Source organism: Scyliorhinus torazame, chromosome 2 (genome assembly GCF_047496885.1).
Source record: "Scyliorhinus torazame isolate Kashiwa2021f chromosome 2, sScyTor2.1, whole genome shotgun sequence".
NCBI lineage: Eukaryota > Metazoa > Chordata > Chondrichthyes > Carcharhiniformes > Scyliorhinidae > Scyliorhinus > Scyliorhinus torazame.
Window position 1 is genome coordinate 91,453,719 of NC_092708.1, and position 27,717 is coordinate 91,481,435.

Sequence of the window (27,717 nt, forward strand, 5' to 3'; positions counted from 1 at the left end):
TTGTGACTGATGTCCAGAAGCAGCAGCCAAATACCTTTCCAGGGCTGACCTATGTCCTACTGAAGAAACATTCTTGGTCAACCTTGCTGCCTAATTCTCAATTCTTGGAGAGGAATTGGGTGCAAGGTCCAAGTCACATTTCCATCTGCCTCTTAATGGGAATGGAGGCTGAGGGCTGGTTACACCCCTGATTACATTCTGTAGTATGCCTACCACTGGCTGTACCTTGGTCAGAATTCTCTGGCTGTTGCGATCTTGCTGGCTGCACACCCCCCACCCAGGGGACCCCCACCCAGGGGTTTCTTGGTGGTGTGGAGTCGCTTTCATGGGATATCCCATTGACAAGTGGCGGGAGTACAGAATCTTGTCCTCGGCAAAAAGCGCGCTACTGAGCAACAAGGCTGCAGGAAGACAGTTGCTATTAAAAGCTGGAAATTTAAAAAAAATATTTTAATTCTCCTTTTTCACATTCTCTCCCAAATCTGCACCCACCAACAATAAACAATAAGCAGGAACAAATATAATGTCAATCCACATATCAACACCAACAATCCCACCCTCCCACCAACCCACAAACAACTGCCCGCATGTTAACATGACCAAATACCAAAAAGGAATCAGGAATCGCCCATGCACCCCATTAACACAGACAGACCCCCACCCCCGCACTAATGTTCGATGTTATCCAATTCTTGAAAGTGCATAATGAATAGCATCCATGATTTGTAGAACCCCTCCATCCTTCCCCTCAGTTCAAACGTAATCTTCTCGAGTCAAGAATTCCAACAGGTCCCCCCTGCCACGCCAGGGCACAGGGTGGAGAGGTTGCTCTCCATCCCAACAGCATCCGCCTTTGGGCGATCAACGAGGCGAAGGCTACAACATCCGCCTCTGCGCCAGTTTCCAACCCTGGCTGGTCCGACACCCCGACTATGGCCTCCCGAGGGCCCTGGTCCAGTTTCACGTGCACCACCTTAGAGATTACCCTAAAAACCTCCTTCCAGTAATCCTCCAGCTTTGGACAGGACCAAAACATATATGTATGTGATTTGTGCCCCCCCCCCACCCCCGCAACATTCACACATCTTCTACTCCCTCAAAGAGCCGGCTCATCCTCGCCCTTGTGAGGTGTGCTCTATCTACCACCTTCAGCTGTATCAGTCCCAGCCTCACGCACGAGGTGGAAGCGTTCACTCTCTAGAGCATCTCGCACAAGAATCCCTCCTCCGTACCCTCTCCCAACTCTTCCTTCCACTTTGCTTTGATCCCTTCCAGTGGTGCCTTCTCCCCTTCCAAAATAGCCCCGTAAACCCCCTTCTCCAGTCGTCAGCACCTCCTCCAGCAATGTGGCGGCCGGCTGCACCGGGAAGCTCTGTATCTCCTTCCTGGCAAAATCTCGAGTCTGCATGTATCTAAACATTTCCCCTGCTCCAGCCCATACTTTGCTCCCAGCTCCTTCAATCCTGTAAACCGACCCCCAAGAAACAAATCTTTTGGTGTCTTAAACTCCTTCACCTCCCATTTCCGAATATTTCCGTCCCACTTCGCCGGCTCAAATCTGTGGTTCCCCCGAATCGGTTGCAAGCTGGAAATTATAATTGCTCTCCAACATGACAATGGCATCATTTGTTTTGACAGAGAAAAATTAAGCAGTTAAAATTTTGTGCTCCAGTAGGTCTGGGGATGAATAGCTGAAATCAGTTGTGCATTAGATCCACAAGCTTGTGAGGCGAGATTCTGTGGTCCTGAGGCTAAGTGTTGATGCCGTCGGTGTTGTGAATGTATAGTTACTGATAATTCACCAGTGCACTCTGTTGTTATTAACCCTGTGGGCTCTACCTATGGGCCATTGTGTGGCTTCACCCACAGGGGATATGTTGGGGCATGTACGGGCTCTGCCCATGGCTCCACCCCCTTTACAGGAAGTATAAGAGCTGCTGACCTGTGGGGCCGCCTTCAGTGTTGTCCCGGTCACAGACAGGCTCAGTTCTAAGCTGATTAAAACCACGGTTTACTTCTCCACGTGTCTTTGAGTGAATTGATGGTTGCATCAATTTAATCAGCTTAAAATGCTACTATGGAATCAGCCCTCAAACCTGACAGACTGGAACACGATCCACAGGCCGCGGAGGCGAAATAAATGTTTTCACATAGGCCTGGCTTCGATGCTTCAAGGCCTATCTCGCCGCGTCGTCTACGCCATCCGTCACTGACTAACAGAAGCTGAGCCTCCTCCACGCACGGGTGAGCCATCGCATTTCTGTCCAGCTCGACAAAGCCGCTTCCTATACAGAGGCCCTCGCACTACTCGAACGCCTCTGTGCGGCCAGTGAACGAGGTATACGCGCGACACGTCTTCACCTCAGGGAGTCGCTAGATGATTACCTACGCAACCTCAAAGCCCTCACGTGCAACTGTAACTACCAGGCCATTATGGCCACTCAGCACATGGAGCTCGCCGTCCAAGACGTTTACGTGGCGGGGGTCCGATCGAACTGTGAGACAGCGCCTGCTCGAAAAAGGGGCCCAGGTCCTGGACGACACGGTAAAACTGGCTACCTCTCTGGAGGCCGCTTTTCAGAGCCTTACTGCGTTCCTGGCCGATCATGCGACCCCCCCTCGTGGCCCCTGACCCGAGACTACCCCAGGCCTGTGCCGCGCGGCCGGCCACCCATCATGGGGGGCTACCCTGCTACTTTTGCGGCCAGTCCCAGCACCCTCGACTGCACTGCCCGGCCCGCAACGCGAACTGCAGCAGCTGCGGGCGAAAAGGACATTTCGCCAAGGTCTGCCTGGCCAGGTCCAAGAACTCAAACTCACAGACCCGATTCACAGGCCCGCAGACCCCCCAAGGTGGCAGCGTGTCTGCCGACTCCGCCTCCGCATAACATGTGCGACTCATGGGGCCGTCATCTTGGCCATTCTCCCCCACGCGGCCGGCCACATGCGATCCATGGGGGCCGCCGTCTTGGACGCCATCTTCCTCACCGCCTGCCACGCTCGACCAATGTGGGCCGCCATCTTGGCCGCCATCTGCTACACCGCTCAACGCGTACGACCTACACGGACAGCCATCGCGGGGCTGCCCCAGCACCTCCGATCACCTCAGTGCGGTCACCCTGGACCAGTCGCGACCTAAGCACTTCCGGAGCTCCATGATGGCCGTCCGGGTTAACTGGTACGAGGCACCTTGCCTTTTCGACTCCGGGAGCACAGAGAGCTTCATTCACCCGGACATGGTAAGGTGCTGCTTGCTCCCAATATTCCTGACTCAACAAACCATATCCCTCGCCTCTGGGTCGCACTCGGTGCAAATCCAAGGGTGCACTACTGGAACCCTAGCGATACAGGGCGCTGAGTACGCTAATTTTCAACTATATGTGCTCCCAGACCTCTGCGCTCCTCTCCTTTTGGGACTCGACTTCCAGTGCAACCTCAGGAGCCTAACTCTTAAGTTTGCGGGGCCCCTGCCCCCGCTCACCATATGCAGCCTCGCAAACCTAAAAATCGACCCCCCCCCCCACCCTCTTCGCAAACCTCACCGCCGATTGCAAGCCAGTAGCCACCAGAAGCAGGCGGTATAGCATGCAGGACAGGACGTTCATTAGGTCCGAGGTCCAGCATCTCTTGTGGGAGGGGGTCATAGAGGCCAGCAATAGCCCCTGGAGAGCTCAGGTGGTGGTCGTCAAGACCGGGGAAAAGTTCTGGATGGTGGTTGATTACAGCCAGACCATTAACCAGTTTACGCAACTCGATGCGTACCCCCTTCCCCGGATTGCAGATATGGTAAATCAGATCGCGCACTACCGCGTGTTCTCCACGGTGGATCTTAAGTCTGCATACCACCAGCTCCCAATCTGCCCGGAGAAACGCCACTACACTGCGTTTGAGGCAGACGGCCGCCTTTTCCATTTCCTCTGGGTCCCCTTTGGCGTCACAAACGGAGTTTTGGTGTTCCAACGAGCGATGGATCGAATGGTGGACCAATACGGGCCACATTTCCGTACTTGGACAATGTCACCATCTGCGGCCATGATCAGCAGAACCACGACGCCAACCTCCACCGATTTCTCCAAACCGCTCAAAAACTCAACCTCACCTACAACAAGGAGAAATGTGTTTTCCGCACAACCAGGCCAGCCATCCTCGGCTACATTGTGGAAAACAGGGTCCTTGGGACCGACCCTGACTGTATGCGCCCCCTCCTACAATTCCCTCTCCCTCACTGTCCCAAGGCCCTGAAGAGGTACCTTGGATTTTTCTCCTATTATGCCCAGTGGGTCCCCCAGTATGCGGACAAAGCCCGCCCACTATTTAAGGCCACCCTCTTTCCACTGGCAGCCGAGGCTCGCCAGGCCTTCAACTGCATCAAGGCGGACATCGCCAAAGCAACGATGCGCGCGGTGGACGAGTCCATCCCCTTCCAGGTGGAGAGCGACACATCAGAGGTCCTCTCGCCGCCACCCTCAACCAAGCAGGCAGACGGGTAGCGTTTTTTTCACGCACACTCACCACCTCTGAAATTCGACACACGGTCGAAAAAGAAGCCCAAGCCATCGTGGAAGCCGTGCGGCACTGGAGGCACTACCTCGCTGGTAGGAGGTTTACCCTTGTCACCGACCAACGATCGGTTGCCTTCATGTTTGACAATACGCAGCGGGGCAAAATCAAGAATGATGATAAGATCTTGAGGTGGAGGATCGAACTCTCCACCTATAACTACGATATAGTATTGTGGTATTATCAGGTATTGCGGTACCGGAGAGGCTGATGACCATTGGTTAAACCTAGGAGTTTACCATTGGCTGTTGATAAATAGCTCCGCCCTGACAGGTGGAGTATAAGAACCGGTGCCGTCCCAGCAGCCTTCACTTTCTGTACCGAAGCTGTACAGTCGGTGGAGATAAAGGGGTTCTGCCTAGCGAACCTCACCTCACTGTCCAAGCCAGGAGATTCAACAATTTCCGCCTTTATGTCCTGCTGCACCTCTGCGTGGCTACACTCCTGGGGTTGGACTTCCAATGTAACTTGCAAAGCCTGACCTTTAAATTTGGCGGCCTTATACCCCCCCCCTTACTGTCTGCGGCCTCGCAACCCTTAAGGTCGACCCGCCTTCCCTGTTTGCGAACTTCACCCCGGATTGCAAACCCGTCGCCACCAGGAGCAGGCGGTACAGTGCCCAGGACCGGACCTTCATCAGGTCAGAGGTCCAAAGGCTGCTGAGGGAAGGGGTCATCGAAGCGAGCAACAGTCCCTGGAGAGCTCAAGTAGTGGTGGTAAAGACCGGAGAGAAACATAGTATGGTCATTGACTACAGTCAGACCATCAACAGGTTTACGCAGCTGGACGCGTACCCTCTCCCCCGCATATCCGACCTGGTAAACAGGATCGTGCAATACAAGGTCTTCTCCACGGTGGATCTCCAGCTACCCCTCCGTAATAGTGACCGCAAGTACACTGCCTTCGAAGCAGATGGGTGGCTTTATCAATTTTTAAGAGTTCCCTTTGGTGACACTAATGGGGTCTCGGTCTTCCAGCGAGAGATGGACCGAATGGTTGACCGGTACGGCTTATGCGCAACGTTCCCGTATCTGGATAACGTCACCATCTGTGGCCATGACCAGCAGGACCATGACCAGCAGGACCATGACACCAATCTCCACAAATTTCTCCAGACCACGAAAATCCTTAACTTAACGTACAATAAGGACAAATGAGTATTTAGCACCGACCATTCTAGGCTACGTAGTGCGAAATGGAGTTATAGGCCCCGACCCTGAGCGCATGCGCCCCCTTATGGAATTCCCCCTCCCTCACTGCCTCAAGGCCCTGAAGCGTGCCTCGGGTTTTTCAGTTATTACGCCCAGTGGGTCCCTAACTACGCAGACAAAGCCCGACCCCATATCCAGTCCACAACCTTCCCCCTGTCGCCAGGCCTTCAGCCGCATCAAAGCAGACATTGCAAAGGCCACGATGCGCGCCATCGAGTCCCTCCCCTTCCAGGTTGAGAGCGATGCGTCCGACGTAGCTCTGGCGGCCACCCTCAACCAAGCGGGCAGGCCCGTGGCCTTCTTCTCACGTACCCTCCATGCTTCCGAAATTCGCCATTCCTCGGACCGAAAAGAGGCACAAGTCATAGTTGAAGCTGTGAGACATTGGAGGCATTACCTGGCTGGCAGGAGATTCACTCTCCTCACGGACCAACGGCCGGTTGCTTTCATGTTCGATAATGCACAGCGGGGCAAGATTAAAAACGACAAGATCTTGCGGTGGAGGATAGAACTCTCCACCTTCAACTACGAGATCTTGTACCGTCCGGGGAAGCTAAACGAGCCTCCTGATGCACTGTCCCGCGGCACATGTGCCAACGCACAAGTGGACCACCTCCGAGCCCTCCACGAGGACCTCTGCCACCTGGGGGTCACTCGTTTCTACCACTTCATCAAGACCCACAACCTGCCCTACTCCATCGAGGAGGTCAGGACAGTCACCAGGGACAGCCAAATCTGCGCGGAGTGCAAACCGCACTTCTACCGGCCAGAGAGGACGCACCTGATGAAGGCTTTCCGTCTCTTTGAACGCCTCAGCATGGATCTCAAAGGCCCCCTCCCCTCCAGCGACCGCAACACTTCATTTCCTGAACGTGATTGACGTGTCCTCCCGGTTCCCATTCGCCATCCCCTGCCCGGACATGACCGCAACCACCGTCACCAAGGCCCTCCAGGGAATCTTTACACTGTTTGGTTTCCCCGCGTACATACAGTGATAGGGGATCCTCCTTCATGAGCGACGAACTGCGTCAATTCCTGCTCAGCAGGGGCATTGCCTCAAGCAGGATGACCAGTTACAACCCCCGGGGGAACGGACAAGTGGAGAGTGAGAACGGAAAGGTCTGGAAGACTGTTCTACTGGCCCTACGGTCCAGGAATCTCCCAGTCTCCCGCTGGCAAGAAGTCCTCCCGGTGGCCCTCCACGCCTTCAGGTCGCTGCTATGCACAACTACCAATCAGACACCTCATGAATGTCTCCTTGTTTTCCCCAGGAAGTCCTCCTCCGGGACCTCGCTCCCAACCTGGCTAGTGACATCCGGGCCCATCCTGCTTCGGAAGCACGTGCGGGCACACAAGTCTGACCCGTTGGTCGAGAGGGTCCACCTGCTGCACGCTAACCCCCAGTTCGCCTACGTGGCGTTCCCAGACGGCCGGCAAGATACGGTCTCCCTACGGGACCTGGCGCCCGCCGGAACCCCACGTGCACCCGAACCATTACCCCCCCCCCACAGCATCTCACTGGAGGGACGTGCTCCTGCTTAGGCCCGCCCACCCACCGACACCCCCTACAGGTCGTCCCCCCCCCCCCCGTGTCAACCGTTTGCCCCAACAGCGCTGCCTAGGGGTGCCGAAGCTGCCACGGAGGCCGAAACAACACTCGCGGAGTCTCAACCACTTGAACCCCCACCAGAATCACCACCGAAGCCCAGACAATCCAGAAGGACGACCAGGTCACCCGATCGACTGATTGCTTCGCTGTGACTTTCACCTGCTTCGCTGTGACTTTCACCATGAACGAACACTTTGTAAATATTCTCGACAGCCCTGTAAGGAGGTATCACGGTATCTCCATAGCTGATCATACCATGTTAAAGGCGACTGTTACCACTGGCCACCGCGCCCGCCGGACTCTTTTATCAGGTATTGCGGTACCTAAGCGGCTGATGACCATTGGTTAAACCTAGGAGTTTACCATTGGCTGTTGATACGTAGCTCCGCCCTGACAGGCGGAGTATAAGAAGCGGTGCCGTCCCAGCAGCCTTCACCTTCTGTACCGAAGCTGCTGGGGAACAAGTTCTAGTCGATTAAAGCCTTCAGTTATGAAATACTTCGTCTTGAGTGTAATTGATCGTGCATCAAGTATATCGTCCTGGGAAGCTCAACGAGCCCCCAGATGCCCTGTCCCGCGGCACATGCGCCAGCGTGCAAGGTGACCGACTACGGGCTATCCACGATGACCTCTGCCACCCGTGGGTCACCCGACTCGCCCATTACATCAAGGCCCGCAACCTGCCCTACTCCACCAAGGAGGTCAGAGTTATAACCAGAGACTGCCAAATCTGTGCGGAGTGTAAACCGCGCTTCTAAAACCGCGCTTCTATCGACCGGATAAGGCCCACCTGGTAAAGGCATCCCGGCCCTTTGAACGCCTCAGTATCGATTTTTCAAAGGGCCCCTCTCCTCCAATAACCGCAACACGTACTCCTTAACATCACAGATGAGTTCTCCCGCTTCCCGTTTGCCATCCCCTGCCCTGATATGACCACCCCCACTGTCATTAAAGCCCTGCAGAGTGTCTTCACCCTGTTTGGTTTCCACAGTGACAGGGGCTCGTCGTTCATGAGCGACTAGCTGCGTCAGTCCCTGCTCAGTAAGGGCATCGCCTCGAGCAGGACTACCAGTTATAACCCCAGGGTAAACAGGCAGGTGGAGAGGGAGAACGTGACGGTCTGGAAGACCGTCCTACTGACCCTGCGGTCCAGGAATCTCCCAGTTTCTCACTGGCAGGAGGTCCTCCCCGATGCGCTCCACTCTATTAGGTCCCTCCTTTGCACGGCCACAAACCAGACTCCTCATGACCGTTTGTTTGTTTTCCCTAGGGGAGCTACCTCCGGGGCCTCTCTTCCGCCCTGGCTAATGACACCGGGGTCCAGTCCTCCTCCGAAAATATGTTCGGAGCCATAAGACCGACCCCCTGGTAGAGACGGTCCAGCTCCTGCAGTCCAACCCACACTATGCGTACGCCGAACACCCCGATGGCCGGCAAGATCCCGTCTCCCTCTGGGACCTGGCGCCCGCAGGCTCCAACACCACTCCCACTACTGTATCCCCCACACTGTCCCGTCCAACCTCCCATGTTCAGCGCTCCCACCCCTTTATGGTTCCCGCGCTCCCTCCCACCCGCCGCACCGGTCCACAGGAATGAAGCTCCGGAAGAGCTGCTCCCAGGGTCCATGCCTGTGCCTACCCTGGACCCACTTCCACAGCCACCCAAAGCGGCTGCAACACCAGTGCTTCAGCGGTCGCAATGTACGATCCGGGCACTGGACCGACTGAATCTATGAGCCCGTCACCCCCACCGGGCTTCATTTTTAAACGGGGTGAATGTGGTGAATGTATAATTACTGATAATTCACCAGTGCACTCTGTTGTTATTAACCCTGTGGGCTCTACCTATGGGCCACTGTGTGGCTTCACCCACAGGGGGTATGTTGGGGCATGTACGGGCTCTGCCCATGGCTCCACCCTCTTTACAGGAAGTATAAGAGCTGCTGACCTGCGGGGCCGCCTTCAGTGTTGTCCCGGTCACAGGCAGGCTCAGTTCTAAGCTGATTAAAACTACGGTTTACTTCTCCACGTGTCTTCGAGTGAATTGATGGTCGCATCAGTTGGAAATACCGTTGCGTTTCTCGAAGGTGTCAACGCCGCCTCAGGATCAGCAATTCTGGCCCCGACAGAGCCAGCACGGCACTGGAGTGGTTCACGCTGCTCCAGCTGCTGATCCGGTTGTGAACTGGGCGCTGCGGGTTCCGCGTATGCACAGTGGCTCCCTTCAACGCGCCGGCCCCGACGCAACATGACGCAGGGCTACAGGAGCCGGCGCGGAAGATAGGAGGCCCCCAGCCCGAGAGGCTGGACCGCTGATTGGTGGGCCCCGATTGTGGGCCAGGCCACATCAGGGGGACGGACCCCCCCCCCCCCCCCCCCGACTCTTTCCCGCCGGCTGAGAGCAGGTGTGGATGGTGGCGGCGGGACTTGGGTTCTTTACGACTGCGGGGATTCTCCGGCCCGGTCCTGGGCTGAGAGAATCCCGCCCGTGATCTTTAGACTGTGGGAGTGAAGATGATGGTCCTCTTGGCAGGGGGGGGGGGCTTCTGGCAAATGGAGAGCCAGAGAATATGCAGTTAGTCCATTTGAGTTTGACTTGGTGTTAATGCACAGGAACATGGGGCTGTAAAGAGGTGGAGAGAATTGAGTGGAGAGAGATGCAGGAAAGTGACCTCGAGTGACCAAAAACGTAGGAGTAGAAGACCTGGTATAGTAAAGTTGGAGAGGGTGGTTGTGGGTATGGAGAGGGTGGTTGTGGGTATAGTGCATGAAGGGAGGAGGGGGCAAGTGGAGTTGAGATGATTATCAAGGATGAAGTGTTGCGATATCTTGGTGAGAAGCTGTGGGTGGGACTTGAGGGTGGGTAGACCGTGAGGATGTTGGAGTACTAAAGCAATGAGAAGGTACTCGATAAGTAGGAGTGACGTGGGTGAGTGAGACTGAACGGATGCTGGTGAGATTAAACCCCAGTGAGCGTGGTTGTTGCAATGGGAAGGAGATCAGAATTAACAGTGCAGAAGGGGGCCATTCGGCCGATTGAATCTGCATCAGCCCTTGGAAAGAGCACCTACACTTCCACCCTATCCCAGTAACCCCATGTAACCCTTTGGACGCTAAGGGGTAATTTAGCATGGCCAATCCACCTAACTCGCACATCTTTGGAATGTGGGAGGAAACCGGAGCATCCGGAGGAAACCCATTCAGTCATGGGGAGAAAGTACAACCTCCACACAGACGGTCACCCAAGGCTGGAATTGAACCAGAGTCCCTGGAGCTGTGAGGAAGCAGTGCTAACCACTGTGCCACAGTGCCGAGTTGCTGAGATGGAACCTCGGTGGGGCATACATGTTATTAGGAGAACACTGCAAAGATGGCTTTACGGAATGAATGGTGTCTCCGCGGGAAGGTTGAATCCTGTACTAGCAAAAGCTCTGGTGTGGCAGAGAATTAAGAGGGATGGCCTCATTGTAAAAAAGAATGGAACAATATAAAAAGTCTTGAGGTGTGGAATTGACTCTCACCCACAACCCAATGTCTGGATTTGATGACTGTTACGCAGCAGCGATGCATCTAAATTCTATTTGAAAGGCGATGTATTGGTAACCCCAAGTGAACTTCAGACCTCCGCTCAGTTGGCTAATATTAAGATGTCTAAATTAGAGGGAATAAGTAAAATTATGGGTGAGATTCTCCATTCTGGGGGCTAAGTCCACACGCCGGCGGGAAAACTGGCACCAACCACTCCGGCGTCAACAGCCCCCGAAAGTGAGGCATTCTCTGCGTTTTCGGGGGCTAGGTGGGCGAGTTAGGTGGATGCTAAATTACCCCTTAGCTCCAGCTGGCGCCGAAGGGCCGGCATGATTTGGCGCATGCGCAGACCGACCGGCGTATTTTTGCGCCAGCGCGTGGGAGTTCTTTTCTCTGCGCCGGCCCCCAGGCAATATGGCGGAGCCCTACAGGTGCCCGGCGCGGAAGAAAGAAGTGCCCCGAAAGAACAACCCTTCCCACAGATCGGGACGGGCCACCCCCCCCCACCCCGAGGACCGTCCACGCATACTCACCTGCCAGGTCCTGCCGTGCGTTGCCAGGTCCTGCCGTGCGTTATGTGAGTAATTCACGCCGGTGAGACTGGCCAAAAATGGGTGGCCGCTCGGCCCATCGGGGCCCGGAGAATTGCCCAGGGGCCACTCAACTGCCCCCGACCATCGTGGCGGGAATCCCTCCGCCGCCCGAAACGCCACCGTGGCACCAGAGAATACGGCAACCAGCGTTCGGGCGGGATTCGCACCTCCCCATGGGGATTCACCGACCCGGCGGGGGATCGGAGAATCCCGGCCCATGTTCTTGTTTCTTTGTCTCAACCCCTCAACCTGAAGTGTTGAAATTTGTGTTTTTAGAATTTCCTGAATTCAAGCATGTGTCCTGAGATTCATGGCTATCTTCATACCAGAGAGCAGGGAAGGAAGACATGGAAGAAATGTTACTTTGTCTTGAGACGATCTGGGTTGTACTTTTCTACGAAAGGCACATCTAAGGTAAAGTGTCATTGTTCAGTTGATAGATTTTTAAAATGTCCCTTGTTCCATTTTTATTAATTTGTTATATGGAAACATTTAACTGATGAAACATACCTGCAAGTTCCAGGGCAGTGTACCTAGGGGTTTTCCAGGTAAGGAACTATAAGCGGAATAGTAATCCAAATCCATTGTCCCTCCATCTGAAGTTACAGGCATTATAACCGTATCACCAATGTAATTTTTAAATCTTGCACTGCTGGCCTTGTCATGATATTCAGGTAAACATCATGGTGCAAACATGCATACATACTGATGGACAGATCAACGGACCAACCAATATGCACACAACATCACAGGCAAGAGCATACACACTATAAAACGGGGAACACAACACTTCCTGCTCATTCCAGCAGGAGACGGCTCGGGGCACAGAGCTCACAGCAAGCCACTCAGACATCCACCATGTGCTGAGTGCCACTCCAAGATAGTGTTAGGGATAGGGCCACATATTCATGGGTAATGAACGAACCACCGTAACCAGTTTACCACTGTAAATATTGTTAGTAATAAAACTTGAGTTGTACCATCCGCAACTGTGTTGGTTCGTCTGTGTAGCAGAGCACCCAACATGACAGGCCTCTTCGGGGAATTTCAGGATTTATTACTGACCATTATTGACCTTGTGCTCCTGCATATTGATCTGAAACGAGCAATAGTAGAGTTATGCAGATGTTAGTAATAGCTTTGCTATTGTAATAGTGAACCTATGCATAACTTTTTTTTTGCTTCTGCTCATCCTTACCACACCCTTTTCAGCTTCATTATTTTAACACCATTTTATCTCAAATGCATATCTAAGCAGATCTACTTTTTCTTCACACCGGATGTTTCAATATAAATCTTTGAATTACGACCTGTAAAATTTTGTCTTCTAGCTGGCTTATTCCCAGCTCCAAAAGCTGTTATTAGATTTTGTTATTAGCTGTTACAAGACCTCTTCTGTTGACTTTTCATGGTCCTGGAATGTAAATATTTAACATGTTCACTTGGTCAGGAGAACCAGGTCAATGTTTTGATGGATTTTTCAAGCATTGAAGGGAAATCTGATAGAGATGTACATGATTATGTTGGGTTTAGATAAAGTGGACAAAGAGAAACTGCAATGTAGTTAAAACAAAGAAAAGCTGTTCCCATTAGCAGACGACGAGAGGAAATTTTGAGGAAAAGAGGCAGGCAAGGAAGAATACTTTTGAGCAATATGTGTCAATTACCTGGAACTCGCTGTCTGTGAAGATGGTAGAAATGATTGATTTTGAAAGAGAAATAGAAGGGAGTTTGTAAGTAAATTTGCAGGGCTACTGACAAGAACAGGGGAATGGCATGTGTCAGATGTCTGCTTGCTGGGCCATAATAACCCTGTGGCTATAATTTTCCAGGGAGAACTGACGTCCCACCACTTTGACCAGGTGCCTCTGGCACTTACAACTCGGCCCCCTTCTTTCCACCACTACCCCCTCCCCTCCCACAATGGAATGCTATCTTGCACTGGTTGTCAGATTAGTGGGAGGGGTTTGGGGTGACCTGTCTCGGAAGGGATTCACACTAAGGCAGCTGTTATGGGTGATTCGGTGATTCCCTGTAGGTTCTCCTGTAGGCCAGTGGTTTTTAAGTCATGGTACCCTTTTATACTACAAAATTGTTTTGAGGCACACCTCCTCATTTTCTCCAAATGAACTGCCCTTTCATTAAAGCCTTTTATCTCTAGATTTCCCCCCCCCCCCCCCCCCCCAAAAACAAGTCAAGCCACTATTTAATACAGATTTCATTGGTACAATAAAAGCTTTGGCTTTCTTAACTAGCAAGTCAAGAAGCAATATTGGAGCCTGTTTCTCCTTTTTATTTATTGGTTCCAGTTTCTTACCTCCATCTCTTCACTTACTGGGAACATTTCTCTTAACTTCTCCCTTTTTTTTTCAACTGATTGTATGCCCTTTTTTGTGTTATTGCGCAGGCGTACGGGGTCTTTGTCTTCATCTCCCAATTCCCAAAGCACCTGGCATGTGTCAGTCAGGAAAGGGCTGCACATGCGTGGTTTGGAATGTATTATGTTAGCAATCCGAACCATGCATGCGCTGGCTGGAAAGGGCCATGTATGTGCAGTTCTGATGCTTTACATCGGTTAGGTCCATATGCAAAATTCCGAACCCCACATGTGCGGCCAATGGGACCCGAAGTTCATCAGCACATGGGAGGTGCTGACCACAAAGATTAGATTTCATTATCACTTTGAAAGATATTTTGCGGCACCTTTTAATGGGGTTTTCTGTGCCAAGGCACATCGGTTTGGAGTATCTGCTCTTGGGTCCTCGGGAAAAGTCGGAGGTACTCTTTCCCAGAGACAGAGGGAAAATACTTCCCTACCTAAGCAATCCATTGAGGTGGCCGTGGAACCTTGCTGCAGTGCCACAAGTGCAAGAATGACATTTGTTCTGCCAAGGTGAGTTCCCCACACATATGTCTCTTCCATTAATGTTATGAGGGTGAGGTTGCTGGGGAGAGCAAATCCACCTGGTCAGTGGCAATGGGGTCAGGCTGCAGTAGCATTTGCAAGATGAATGGTTTCATCACTGTCAGTGGTGACCCTTGCTAGATAACATCAAGGGGGGCCACATTAAGTGCCTCTAAAATGGACAGCTAGACTACCAGCCACTACACATTGTGCCTATCATTGTAGGGCAATGAATACTGCTCATTGTTCCTGCAGGAACCCACAATGCAAAAAATGTAACCAAACTGGCAGGGTGCCATTTCACACTACCTTCATACCCACTGAAGAGGAGGCTCTGGGCTTGGCTGGGCAGTATGGAAACTGCTCCGTTGAGGCAGGAGTGTGGGTGTCGAGAGGCTGAGTAGTCTCATGATGGGTACAAACGGGAGCTTTGACCAAATGCCCAATGGCACCCAGACCACCCACTGTACCCATATAGAGGGCATAATGCCAGTTGATTCTTGAGGCACTTGTTTAGGAGAACAAAACCCTTTGATCTTTCTGTTCTTTCTCTTGGCTCAGCCTCTAGAACCGAGCTGATGTCCCATCTACCTCTAAGGAGGGGTCAGAATCACATTATTGCCCGCACCTTCTGCCAGCACCGATAGTTTCATGTTGGTATGTATCTATTTGCACTTTATTTGGGGGTCATCAACTTGCTGAAAATACTACACATGTCTGAACAGTTGCTGAGGCCGAGCGAGCAGAGGCCACTGACACTACTGTGGAAAAACAGGCCCACACTGAGCCGCAGGCTGCTGATCTGCATCTGGAGTTCTCTGTAAGGTGGTGCTGAACGTACAACATGAGGTGAGTGAAGATCTGAGAAAGATTCCAGAGTGTATGCACACCCTGGCTTGAACAATGGAGGAAACAATCCAGGCCATGGTGTTGCTATTTCCCTCTTCATCCACATGCTTGGCCTTCATATCAAGTAATTGGCAACTCTTCCAGGGAGTCTGATCTAATAGACCAGTCAGTAGATGCTTCGAGATGAGCGTAGATCTGAATTCCATTGCCGTATGCATGAGTTTTATACAGCAATAGCTTGACGAGTGGCGAATGAGGCAGAGTTCCCAGCCTCTGACCTGCTCTTGTGGCCACAGTATTTATATGGCCGGTAAGTATCTGGTCAGTAGTATCCCCAGGATGTTGATTGTGGGGGAACTTACCATTGAATATCAAGGAAAAATTGTTAATATTCTCTTGTTGGAAATGGTATTTGCCTGCCACTTGTGTGGCACGAGGCACAAATGTTACTACTTGTGCCCAAACCTGAATGTTGTCCAGGTCTTTCTGCATATGGGCAGGTTCAATGTTTGAAGAGCTGCAGGTCGTACTGCAAACTGCACAATCATCAGAAAACATGCTTGCATCTGACTTTATGATGCAAGGAAGTTCAGTGATAAATTGAAGATGGTTTGTCCTAGGGCACTACTCTTGGGAACTCCTGTAGTGATATCTGGGGCCTGAAATGATTGACCTACAACCACAACCATCTTCATTTTGTGCTAGGTTTGACTCCTACCACTTGTGTTTTCCCTTTGATTTTAATTTTGCTAGAACCTGCGGATGCCACAATTCATCAAATGCTGCTTTGATGGCAAGAGCAGTCTCTCCTCTGGAATTCCATTTTTTTTACATGTTTGGACCGTGGCTGAACTGAGCTTTGGGAAGCGCTTTTTTTTTTTTTTGCTTGCGTGTCACTTGTTAACACCTTCCATCACTTTGGAGAGTAGGGTGATGGGAATGGTAACTGATCAGATTTGTTCTACTTCTTGTGGATTGGACGTTCTTGGAAAATTTTCCACATTGATGTCAGGTGTTGTGGCTGTACTCGCTTAAATCATTAAGATTGTTTTAAGGTCGGAAGCTGCGTATGTTATCTTTGGCAACAAATTATCAATAGCAGCTTCCACTGTTAGCAGCATGTTTAATAAAAAGTGGTAATACAGCTGTCATCCATATCTTCCCTTGTTACTACTGTTAGCACTCTGACTCCACAAAATGGATGTTTTTCTTTGTTGAAAAAAATTTTATAATTCAGCAGATTAGTATTTATAAAATAAGTCCCAGAAGTGTTGTTGGTTAATTCTCTGCGTCACAAAATCTCCATGTTTTTGAAGTGGTTAACCATTTCAAATCTTCAAGGAATTAACAAATGAACCTTTCACAATCCAATAAATTGATGATGTGCAGTAGTTGCTTTTTAATTTATCAGGATTTCATTATCACATGATTGTTAAAGTTAAACCATTCTTCAAAGGGAAAGAAATGTGGGTGTAACCAAAAGGAAATTAAAAGCCATTGCCTCTCTGGGATTAAAAGTCCAGCACTATCACAGAAAAAGGTCCAAACTGGGTAGAGCCTGTTATGTGCCAAATAGAGCCAGCCAATTGGAGTGTAAAAGATTTTGCATAAATACAGGTTTCAGCATGACCCAAGATTATCAGTGACTCCCACCACCATTTGGAACAAGACGGTTTTGTTTCAAATCTGCTAATAAGCTTAGCTTTGCTGGTTGGCCACATTTCTGAACAAAAACAGATGACCTGCTGTTTGTTCAGTGTTCATTTGAGATTTTCAAAATATGACTTTGTATTTTATACATAAAAAAAAAAAAAAATAGCAGCCATTGCTTGTAAAAGCTGAAATATTTGATCATTTCAATCTGACGCCATGTAAAAATCAAAAATAGTGCATATATTTTAATTCTACTTCGAATTAAATGGGCACCCCCATTATCCATTTAATAAATTGCTATCTGTTGTTTCAAACGATAAGGCATAGACTTTAAAAATCTCACAATCGTGGGTAGAATTCTCCCAAGACCCTCCTGTCTAGTTCAATGGTGGACAGGGCTGGAGAATTTGGCAGGACTCTAAAAATCGGTTTCATGCTGATATGAATTTACCATGGACATTCTGCTGGTGTTCGCCAAAGTGGCTCAGGAAACGACTGGAGGCCGGCGTCAAACCGATTTGTATCCCACAAATGGGTTGCCAATTAAAGCCCAACAAAAATCTTGTCACCAATCCGATTGTCCGTTACACCCGCCAGAAAACACGTTGGTCCGGAACAATGCAAGCAGAAGTCGATGCTTACCTGAAAAATACCTAGGGCTGCCTCCGGAGCTTTGGATAGAGACCGCCAGCAGCCCTGGATGCCAGAACACCAGAGCAGTGAGTTTGGGAATGGGGGGGGTTCTGCAGGTAAGTATCATCGAGGAGGCACATCTTTTTGAGGAGGTTTATCATCTTTCATCAATGGTGAGTCAGTGATATTGGGCATCTTTCAGTATGGCACCCAGATATGACTGTGGAGCTCAGGCCACCATGTCTGCCCCACCACAGTGCAAAACACCCAGTTGCGTAACTACTGGGGTCGGAAGGTGGTTTCCCACCGGGCTCCACCGCATCGTCCACAGCAGATGCTATCTCCCTGGCTCTGCAATCAATACTCAAGCACCTCGACGACAAGGACACCTATGTAAGACTGCTGTTCATCAACTACAGCTCCGCCTTCAACACCAATGTCTCGACAAGACTAATAACCAAACTCGGCAATCTTGGACCTGACCCCTCCCTGTGCAGCTGGATCCTTGACTTCCTCACCAACAGACCGCAATCTGTCAGGATAGGCAACAGCACCACCTCCACAATAGACCTCAACACCGGGGCTCCGTAAGGATGTGCTCAGTCCTCTACTGTACTCCCTATACAGACATGACTGTGTGGCAAGATTTAACTCCAACTCAATCTATAAATTTGTGGATGATACGACTGTGGTGGGTCATATCTCAAACAATGACGAATCGCACTACAGGGGCGGGATTCTCCGAAAACTGGCGCGATGTCCGGGACCCGGCTCCAAAAACGGCGCGGATCACTCCAGCGTCGGGCCCCCCCCAACAACGCAAATTCTCCAGCCCCGAATGGGCTAGCAGCAGCATGACGCCATTCGTGATGGCATCACCCGACGTGGACGGTGACGTCGCATGGCGTGACGGCTCAAAAGACGCGCCTCACCCCCACCCCGGAAGACCCAACAAGATGGCCACCTGCCGCACAGCCCCAAGGTTCCAGGACGGCGACTTCGAGGCGCTCCTGGACACAGTGGAGAGGAAGAGGGAGTCCCTGTACCGCGGACACGGCCGCAGGGTTGCCCCACGCCTCAGCCGGCGTCTGTGGAGGAAGGTGGCAGAGGCCGTCAGCGCTGTGGGTCTGACACCATGGACAGGCACCCAGTGCCACAAGAAGGTGAATGACCTCGTCAGGCCAGCCAGGGTGAGCCCCCCCCCCCCTCCCTGCCCGATGTGCGGCACCTGTTTCACCCAGGTGAAACCAACCATAACCCTAACCTCTGCACTATACGCGCAACCAATGTCGTGCATTCATATACCTGTCTAACACTGTTGCCTTTTACCCCTGCCACCCACCCGCCCCCCACAGGAGAAGCGTGCGCCCAACAATAGGGAGCATGAGAGGACTGGAGGGGGCCCAGCTGATGAGAGGCCATTCACCGTACATGAGGAAAGGGCCCTGAACTGGCTGGCGGACCTGAGGACCGGGAGGTTGCCGATGCAGAGGTCGGGGGCCCACCAGCAAGTGAGCCACTGACCGCCCGTACCCATATCCCCTCTTTCCCCCATATCACCTGATCACCGCCTGCGTGTCTAACCATGCATGCTTCATTGTGTATCGCAGGAGCAAACGTTGGGGCATCCAACCCCGCAGATGCCGATCGCCCACAGGATGCGCCAGGGCGACCACGGGAGACGGAGAGACCTGGAGCAATAGGGAGACAACGCCCCCGTCTCGTGCGGGTGTGGCGACGCAGGCGTGTGCCACTCGGTGACGAGGGGAGCAGCCACAGGCCCCCGTCGCAGCCTCGCCTCGCAGCCTCGCCACAAAACCCCTACCAGGAGAGCCCCCCCCCCCCCAACTACCCAGGAGACCGTAATACAGGAGCGTGACACAGAGTGGATGGGTGGAGACGAACCGCCACCCCAAAGCACCATGGACTCAGAGTCGGATGATGCGCACGACACAACGCCACTGCTGTCTCCAACACCCTCCACCATCGCAGAGCCACTCATCTCTGTTGGGCACTTTAGTGATGAGGTGTCTGGTACACCTCACTGGTGCGCACAACACAGCCGTACAGGTACAGCAGGTGGAGGTAGGAGCAGCAGAGGGGCCGGGAGGTCGGAGGGCATCCTGGCGCAAGCGAACATCTGCCCAGATGGATCCCGGGTTCCTGGAGTTACCACACCCACCCATAGCCCCGATGCAACCACCGAACCTGGGATGAGCGAAGAGGGTGACGGCCGGCTTGCGGCGGCTGCAGTCTCGGGTGGAGGAGTGCACCGGTGTCCAGGAGCTGGTAATGGTGCCGGTCATGCGTGCCACCCAGGCCGACACCGCACGTGCGGCGTTCGCGGTGGAGGCAATGAGTGCGACAGTGTCCGACATGGGGAGCAGTATGTGAGGCCTGGGGCTTTCCGTGCAGGCGGCGTCTGTGGCCCAGGACATGGCTGCCCTCTCACCGGAGGCCATGAGCCAGCGGCAGATGGCAGAGCGCTCAAGGCCGTGGCCCTGTCTCAGCAGGCCGTGGCCCTGTCTCAGCAGGCAATGGCCCAATCCCTGCAGGCCATGGCCCAGTCTCAGCAGGCCATCGCTGAGGGCATCGGCGCCATTGCCCATGTGCTAACCGGCATCGCACAGTCACAGACTGGGATGACCAACACCGAGCTCCATGGCTGAAAACCTGCAGACCCTTGTCAATACCAGCACGGGCCTCCAGGACTGGCAGCGCCAGGTGTCGGAGGGGCGTCGTATGGCCGGTCCGTTCGCACCCCCGACCCATGTTGTGGCCTGGGGGCCATTTGGGCATCCCGAGGGAGGAGGAGTTTTTGGCGCCCGTCCCTGGTCCCTCTGTAGGGGAGGTGCAGGAACACTGCAGCACCTCGGACTCTTTCCCCCCCCCCCCCCACCTTCCATCCTAGGTGCACCGGGTGGGCAATGGGCAGGACAGGCTGGCAGCTCGCCATCCCAGTCGCCCGGGCCGCAGCCTGGCCCATCTAGGCCAGGACGCCCCAAGAAACGACCGCCAAAAGGATCCCGAGTCAGAGGGCAGGAGTCCACCTCCAGTTCTGCTGTACCGTCAGGGGACCACCCATGTGTAGTCAAAGGGCCAGTAAGGTCAAACAATTAGACACTAGTAAGTTGGCACGGGTGCAGGGCACAGACTCTTTTAGAGGCTAGGGCACGTGTATGCACTTGTTAAAATCACTTTGACAACTACAGAAACTGCCTTTGTGCTCTGTCCGAAGCGTGCGGGGGTGTCATGTACGTTGAGCGGCAGTGTGTGTGAGGGGTGGTCTTGCGTCGACCTCAGGTGAGTCTGCCCCCTTCCCGCCCTCACCATCTCCCCCCCCCCCCCCCCCCCCCCCCCCCCCGCCCCGGGCAGTGGACGGGACCGTGTGCTGCAGTGTCACAGCCGCATGCAGGGATGGTCCGGGTGGATGGTGGTACTGTGGCCATGGGTCAGGCATCGTCCAGCGATGTGGAGCCAGGATCTCATCACAGGGCGGGTTGTCATCATCCTCCATGGCCTGCAATAGACACGCTTCCACTGGCGACCGAGAGAGCCCGGCCGTCCTGCCGCAGGTGGATCTGCAATGGAGGGATGGTGTGCATGCGGGTGGGTGTGGCTGGGGGGGGGGGTGGTGAGGGTGCTGGGGGGGGTGGGTGAGCGTGTTCAGGTGTTGCCATGGTGTGCGGTATGTGGCCATACTCGCCGATTCCCACGCCCCCTAGTCAGTGAAGCGGGCGGCTATCAGCCTGTCCCGTGCTTGCTGGCCCAGCCGGTAACGGTGGACAGCCACCCGCCCATGTCTAGCTCGTCTGCCCTGACCATTGCCCCCATCCCCTTCATCTGGGGAGGACTGCGCCTGCCTCTTCCTGCTGCTCCTCCACTCCGCCCTCCTCTGCCTGCAGAACATCGGCCCTCTGCTGGGCTACGTTGTGCAGGACGCAGCACACCACAATGATGCGGCCGACCCGACCCTATCTGACGGATACTGGAGGGCACCCCCAGAGAGGTCCAGGCACCTGAAACGCATTTTGAGCACGCCAAAGCACCTCTCTATCACACCCCTTGTCGCTGCATGGGCATCATTGTAGCTGTTCTCCGCGTCATTCTGTGGCCTCCGTACAGGCATCATCAGCCACGACTGCAACGGGGTAACCCCTGTCGCCCGGTCGGGCGGGTACATGCTGGGGATGTAAGACCGCGACAACACGTATGAGTTATGTACCCTTCCCGGGTACCGGGCTCAGACGTGCAGGATAATTATGCGGTGATCGCAGACCACCTGGATGTTCATGGACATCCTATTGCTGAACACGGATCTGTTATCTGCAGCTGGCCACACAGCGATTGTGCATCCCATCGATCGCGCCCTGTACCATAGAACATAGAACATAGAACAATACAGCGCAGTACAGGCCCTTCGGCCCACGATGTTGCACCGAAACAAAAGCCATCTAACCTACACTATGCCATTATCATCCATCTGTTTATCCAATAAACTTTTAAATGCCCTCAATGTTGGCGAGTTCACTACTGTAGCAGGTAGGGCATTCCACGGCCTCACTACTCTTTGCGTAAAGAACCTACCTCTGACCTCTGTCCTATATCTATTACCCCTCAGTTTAAAGTTATGTCCCCTCGTGCCAGCCATATCCATCCGCGGGAGAAGGCTCTCACTGTCCACCCTATCCAACCCCCTGATCATTTTGTATGCCTCTATTAAGTCTCCTCTTAACCTTCTTCTCTCCAACGAAAACAACCTCAAGTCCATCAGCCTTTCCTCATAAGATTTTCCCTCCATACAAGGCAACATCCTGGTAAATCTCCTCTGCACCCGCTCCAAAGCCTCCACATCCTTCCTATAATGCGGTGACCAGAACTGTACGCAATACTCCAAATGCGGCCGTACCAGAGTTCTGTACAGCTGCAACATGACCTCCCGACTCCGGAACTCAATCCCTCTACCAATAAAGGCCAACACTCCATAGGCCTTCTTCACAACCCTATCAACCTGGGTGGCAACTTTCAGGGATCTATGTACATGGACACCTAGATCCCTCTGCTCATCCACACTTTCAAGAACTTTACCATTAGCCAAATATTCCGCATTCCTGTTATTCCTTCCAAAGTGAATCACCTCACACTTCTCTACATTAAACTCCATTTGCCACCTCTCAGCCCAGCTCTGCAGCTTATCTATATCCCTCTGTAACCTGCTACATCCTTCCACACTATCGACAACACCACCGACTTTAGTATCATCTGCAAATTTACTCACCCACCCTTCTGTGCCTTCCTCTAGGTCATTGATAAAAATGACAAACAGCAACGGCCCCAGAACAGATCCTTGTGGTACTCCACTTGTGACTGTACTCCATTCTGAACATATCCCATCAACCACCACCCTCTGTCTGCTTTCAGCTAGCCAATTTCTGATCCACATCTCTAAATCACCCTCAATCCCCAGCCTCCGTATTTTTTGCAATAGCCTACCGTGGGGAACCTTATCAAACGCTTTGCTGAAATCCATATACACCACATCAACTGCTCTACCCTCGTCTACCTGTTCAGTCACCTTCTCAAAGAACTCAATAAGGTTTGTGAGGCATGACCTACCCTTCACAAAGCCATGCTGACTATCCCTGATCATATTATTCCTATCTAGATGATTATAAATCTTGTCTCTTATAATCCCCTCCAAGACTTTACCCATTACAGACGTGAGGCTCACCTGTCTATAGTTGCCGGGGTTGTCTCTGCTCCCCTTTTTGAACAAAGGGACCACATTTGCTGTCCTCCAGTCCTCTGGCACTATTCCTGTAGCCAATGATGACATAAAAATCAAAGCCAAAGGTCCAGCAATCTCTTCCCTGGCCTCCCAGAGAATCCTAGGATAAATCCCATCAGGTCCCATGGGAAACCCGGCCACGGCAGAGAAGCCCACGGCCCGGGCATCCTGGCTGGCCCAGTCCACAGGGAAGCGGATGTAGCGGTTCGCAATGGCATATAGGGCGCCTGTCACTGCCCGGATGCATCGATGTCTGCGAGATGCCGGACAGGTCCCCGCCTGGCGTCTAGAATGACCCCGTGGCATAAAGGTTCAGGGCCACTGTAACCTTGACGGACATAGGGAGAGGGTGTCTCCCCCCCCCCCCCCCCACCCCCCCAGTGCCTGCCAGCAGGTGGCAGATGTGTGCCACGGTTTCCCGGCTCATCTGGAGTCTCCTCCTGCATTCCCAGTCCATGAGGTCCTGGTACGACAGCCAGGGCCGGTACACACGGGGCCTCCTCGGGTGCCTCCGTTGCCGTGGCACCGCGAGGTCCTCCTCACCCCCCCCCCACCCCCCTCGTGTTCCTCCTCCACTACGTGCTCCCCCTGCTCCTCCTCCTCGTCCGGTCGGGCGGGTGTCCCTCCAGCCCGGGCGGCTGCCGCCTGCCCCTCTGCGGCATGCTCCTCTGCGGCAGCCTGCGCCGCCTCTCTGGCACGCTCTTCCTCCTCCTCGTCCTCCAGGGCAACATGGAGAATAGCGGCTGCTGCCACGGCGGCCAACATCGCTGGCTGATCAGAAAACATGACGGCCTGCGGGGTGGGGGGAAAAGACGACATGTCGTCACTGTCCGTATCCTCATCCCCCCCCCCCCCAGCCAGGTTGCGTGGGCACGACTGTTGGAGGATGGCACATGGCCAGGCAGACATTCTGTGGGAACGAGAGAGACTCGTGATGTCTCGGATCGTGTTTTTGGGATCCTTAAGGGGGAGGGGGAGCAGCCCCAAGTCGTGGTCCACATGGGTACCAACGACATAGGTAGGAAAAGGGATAGGGATGTAAGGCAGGAATCTAGGGAGCTAGGGTGGAAACTTAGATCTGGGACAAACAGTTATTATCTCTGGGTTGTTATCCGTGCCATGTGATAGCGAGACGAGGAATAGGGAATGAGAGGAGTTGAACACGTGGCTACAGGGATGGTGCAAGAGGGAGGGTTTCAGATTTCTGGATAATTGGGGCTCATTCTGGGGTCAGTGGGACCTCTACAAACGGGATGGTCTACACCTGGACCAGAGGGGTACCAATATCCTGGGGGGGGGGATTTGCTAATGCTCTTCGGGAGGGTTTAAACTAGTTCAGCAGGGGCATGAGAACCTGAATCCAGTATACAGGAGGTTGAGAGTAGTGAGGTCATGAGTAAGGTTTCAAAGTTGCAGGAGTGTACCAGCAGGCAGGAAGGTGGTTTAAAGTGTGTCCTCTTCAATGCCAGAAGCATCTGGAATAACGTGGGTGAACATCCGGCATGGGTTGGTACCTCGGACTTCGATGTTGTGGCCATTTCGGAGACATGGATAGAGCAGGGACAGGAATGGTTGTTGCAGGTGCCGGGGTTTAGATATTTCAGTAAGCTCAGGGAAGGTGGTAAAAGAGGGGGAGGGGTGGCATTGTTAGTCAAGGACAGTATTATGGTGGCAGAAAGGACGTTTGATGAGGACTCGTCTACTGAGGTAGTTTGGGCTGAGGTCAGAAACAGGAAAGGAGAGGTCACCCTGTTAGGGGTTTTCTATAGGCCTCCGAAAAGTTCCAGAGATGTAGAGGAAAGGATTGCAAAGATGACTCTGGATAGGAGCGAAAGCAACAGGGTAGTTGTTATGGGGGACTTTAACTTTCCAAATATTGACTGGAAACGCTATAGTTCGTGTACTTTAGATGGGTCCGTTTTTGTCCAATGTGTGCAGGAGAGTTTCCTGACACAGTATGTAGCTAGGCCAACGAGAAGCGAGGCCGTATTGGATTTGGTACTGGGTAGTGAACCAGGACAGGTGTTAGATTTGGAGGTAGGTGAGCACTTTGGTGATAGTGACCACAATTCGGTTACGTTTACTTTAGCGATGGCAAGGGATAGGTATCTACCGCAGGGCAAGAGTTATCTCTGGGGGAAAGGCAATTATGACGCGATGAGGCAAGACTTAGGATGCATCGGATGGAGAGGAAAACTGCAGGGGATGGGCACAATGGAAATGTGGAGCTTGTTCAAGGAACAGCTACTGCGTGTCCTTGATAAGTATGTACCTGTCAGGCAGGGATGAAGTGGTCGAGCAAGGGAACCGTGGTTTACTAAGGCAGTCGAAACACTTGTCAAGAAGAAGAAGGAGGCTTATGTAAAGATGAGACATGAAGGTTCAGTAAGGGCGCTCGAGAGTTACAAGTTAGCTAGGAAGGACCTAAAGAGCGAGCTAAGAAGAGCCAGGAGGAGACCATAAGACATAGGAGCGGAAGTAAGGCCATTTGGCCCATCGAGTCCACTCCACCATTCAATCATGGCTGATTTCAACTCCATTTACCCGCTCTCTCTCCATAGTCCTTAATTCCTCGAGAAATCAAGAATTTATCAACTTCTGTCTTAAAGACACTCAACGTCCCGGCCTCCACCGCCTACTGTGGCAATGAATTCCACAGACCCACCACTCTCTGGCTGAAGAAATTTCTGATCTCTGTTCTAAAGTGACTTCCTTTTATTCTAAGGCTGTGCCCCCGGGTCCTAATCTCCCCTGCTAATGGAAACAACTTCCCTACGTCCACCCTATCTAAGCCATTCATTATCTTGTAAGTTTCTATTCGATCTCCCCTCAACCTCCTAAACTCCAGTGAATATAATCCCAGGATCCTCAGACGTTCATCGTATGTTAGGCCTACCATTCCTGGGATCATCCGTGTGAATCTCCGCTGGACCCGCTCCAGTGCCAGTATGTCCTTCCTGAGTTGTGGGGCCCAAAATTGCTCACAGTACTCTAAATGGGGCCTAACTAATGCTTTATAAAGCTTCAGAAGTACATCCCTGCATTTATATTCCAAGCCTCTTGAGATAAATGACAACATTGCATTTGCTTTCTTAATTACGGACTCAACCTGCAAGTTTACCTTTAGAGAATCCTGGACTAGGACTCCCAAGTCCCTTTGCACTTCAGCATTATGAATTTTGTCACCGTTTAGAAAATAGTCCATGCCTCTTCTTTTTTCCAAAGTGCAAGACCTCGCACTTGCCCACGTTGAATTTCATCAGCCATTTCTTGGGCCACTCTCCTAAACTGTCTAAATCTTTACTCAGAGAGTAGTAAGGGCGTAGAATGACCTGCCTGCAACAGTAGTGGACTCGCCAACACTAAGGGCATTCAAATGGTCATTGGATAGACATATGGACGATAAGGGAATAGTGTAGATGGGATTTAGAGTGGTTTCACAGGTCGGCGCAACATCGAGGGCCGAAGGGCCTGTACTGCGCTGTTATGTTCTATTTTTTTGTTTGATAAAGATCTGGTTATCACTGAGGCATGGATTTCCCCTTCTCTATGTTAGTTCGAATACGGCTTCAAGTCGAGGGGATCTCTGTGAATCCAGCACAAGTGATGTCATCAAACAGAAGTGATGTCATCAAACAGGAGAAAACCCCACTCACATTGGCATGGGTTAGCACAGTGGCCCACTAGTTTGCATTGCTGCCTCACAGCACCAGTGACAGGGTTCAATTTCTGCTTTGGGTGACTGGACACTTTCCCAATGTGTACATTAATTTCCTCTGGGTGCTCCGGTGGTGGATTGGCCGTGCTAAAATTGCCCCTGTGTGTCAACGATGTGCAGGTTGGGTGAGGTTGTGGTAATGGCGTGGGGGGGGTTGGATCCGGATGGGTGCTTTTTCAGAGTGTCGGTGCTGACTCGATGGGCCAAATGGCCTCCTGCATTGTAGAAATTCTCTGGATTGTGAAATTACTTCAAATCACAAAGTTAAATGTACAGAGAATCCTTCATTTTTTAATCAAATGTTTATGACATGCACATAGGTATTAAAGTATAAACTGAGAATTAAAAAAAAAAATTGTGTGGAATTTGTTTTTTACTGTATTGGAGAAACGTGTCAGAACAAATTTGTTCTTTGGTGTCATAAATGCTTTACTATTGCTTTACTATAGTAAATACCAACTCCCTATAACACCATGTCACAAGTAGTGTAACATTAACTCCGCAATGAAGTTACTGTGAAAGCCCCTAGTCGCCACATTCCGGCGCCTGTTCAGGTACATTGAGGGGGAATTCAAAATGTCCAATTCACCTAACGAGCACGTCTTTCGGGACTTGTGGGAGGGAACCCACACAGAGACACTGGGAGAATGTGCAGGCTCCGCACAGACTGT

At 52.3% G+C, this 27,717-nt stretch overlaps 1 protein-coding gene across 5 annotated transcripts in view; it reads left to right on the plus strand.

Annotated features, from left to right (window-relative positions):
- grb14 (growth factor receptor-bound protein 14) overlaps positions 1-27,717 on the plus strand; it is a 364,132-nt gene that overhangs the window by 273,932 nt on the left and 62,483 nt on the right. For all 5 annotated transcript variants that reach the window (XM_072474138.1, XM_072474117.1, XM_072474127.1 and 2 more), the window contains one exon: positions 11,777-11,914. In XM_072474138.1, the coding sequence (XP_072330239.1) occupies positions 11,777-11,914 (138 nt within the window). The remainder of the gene's footprint in view (positions 1-11,776; positions 11,915-27,717) is intronic.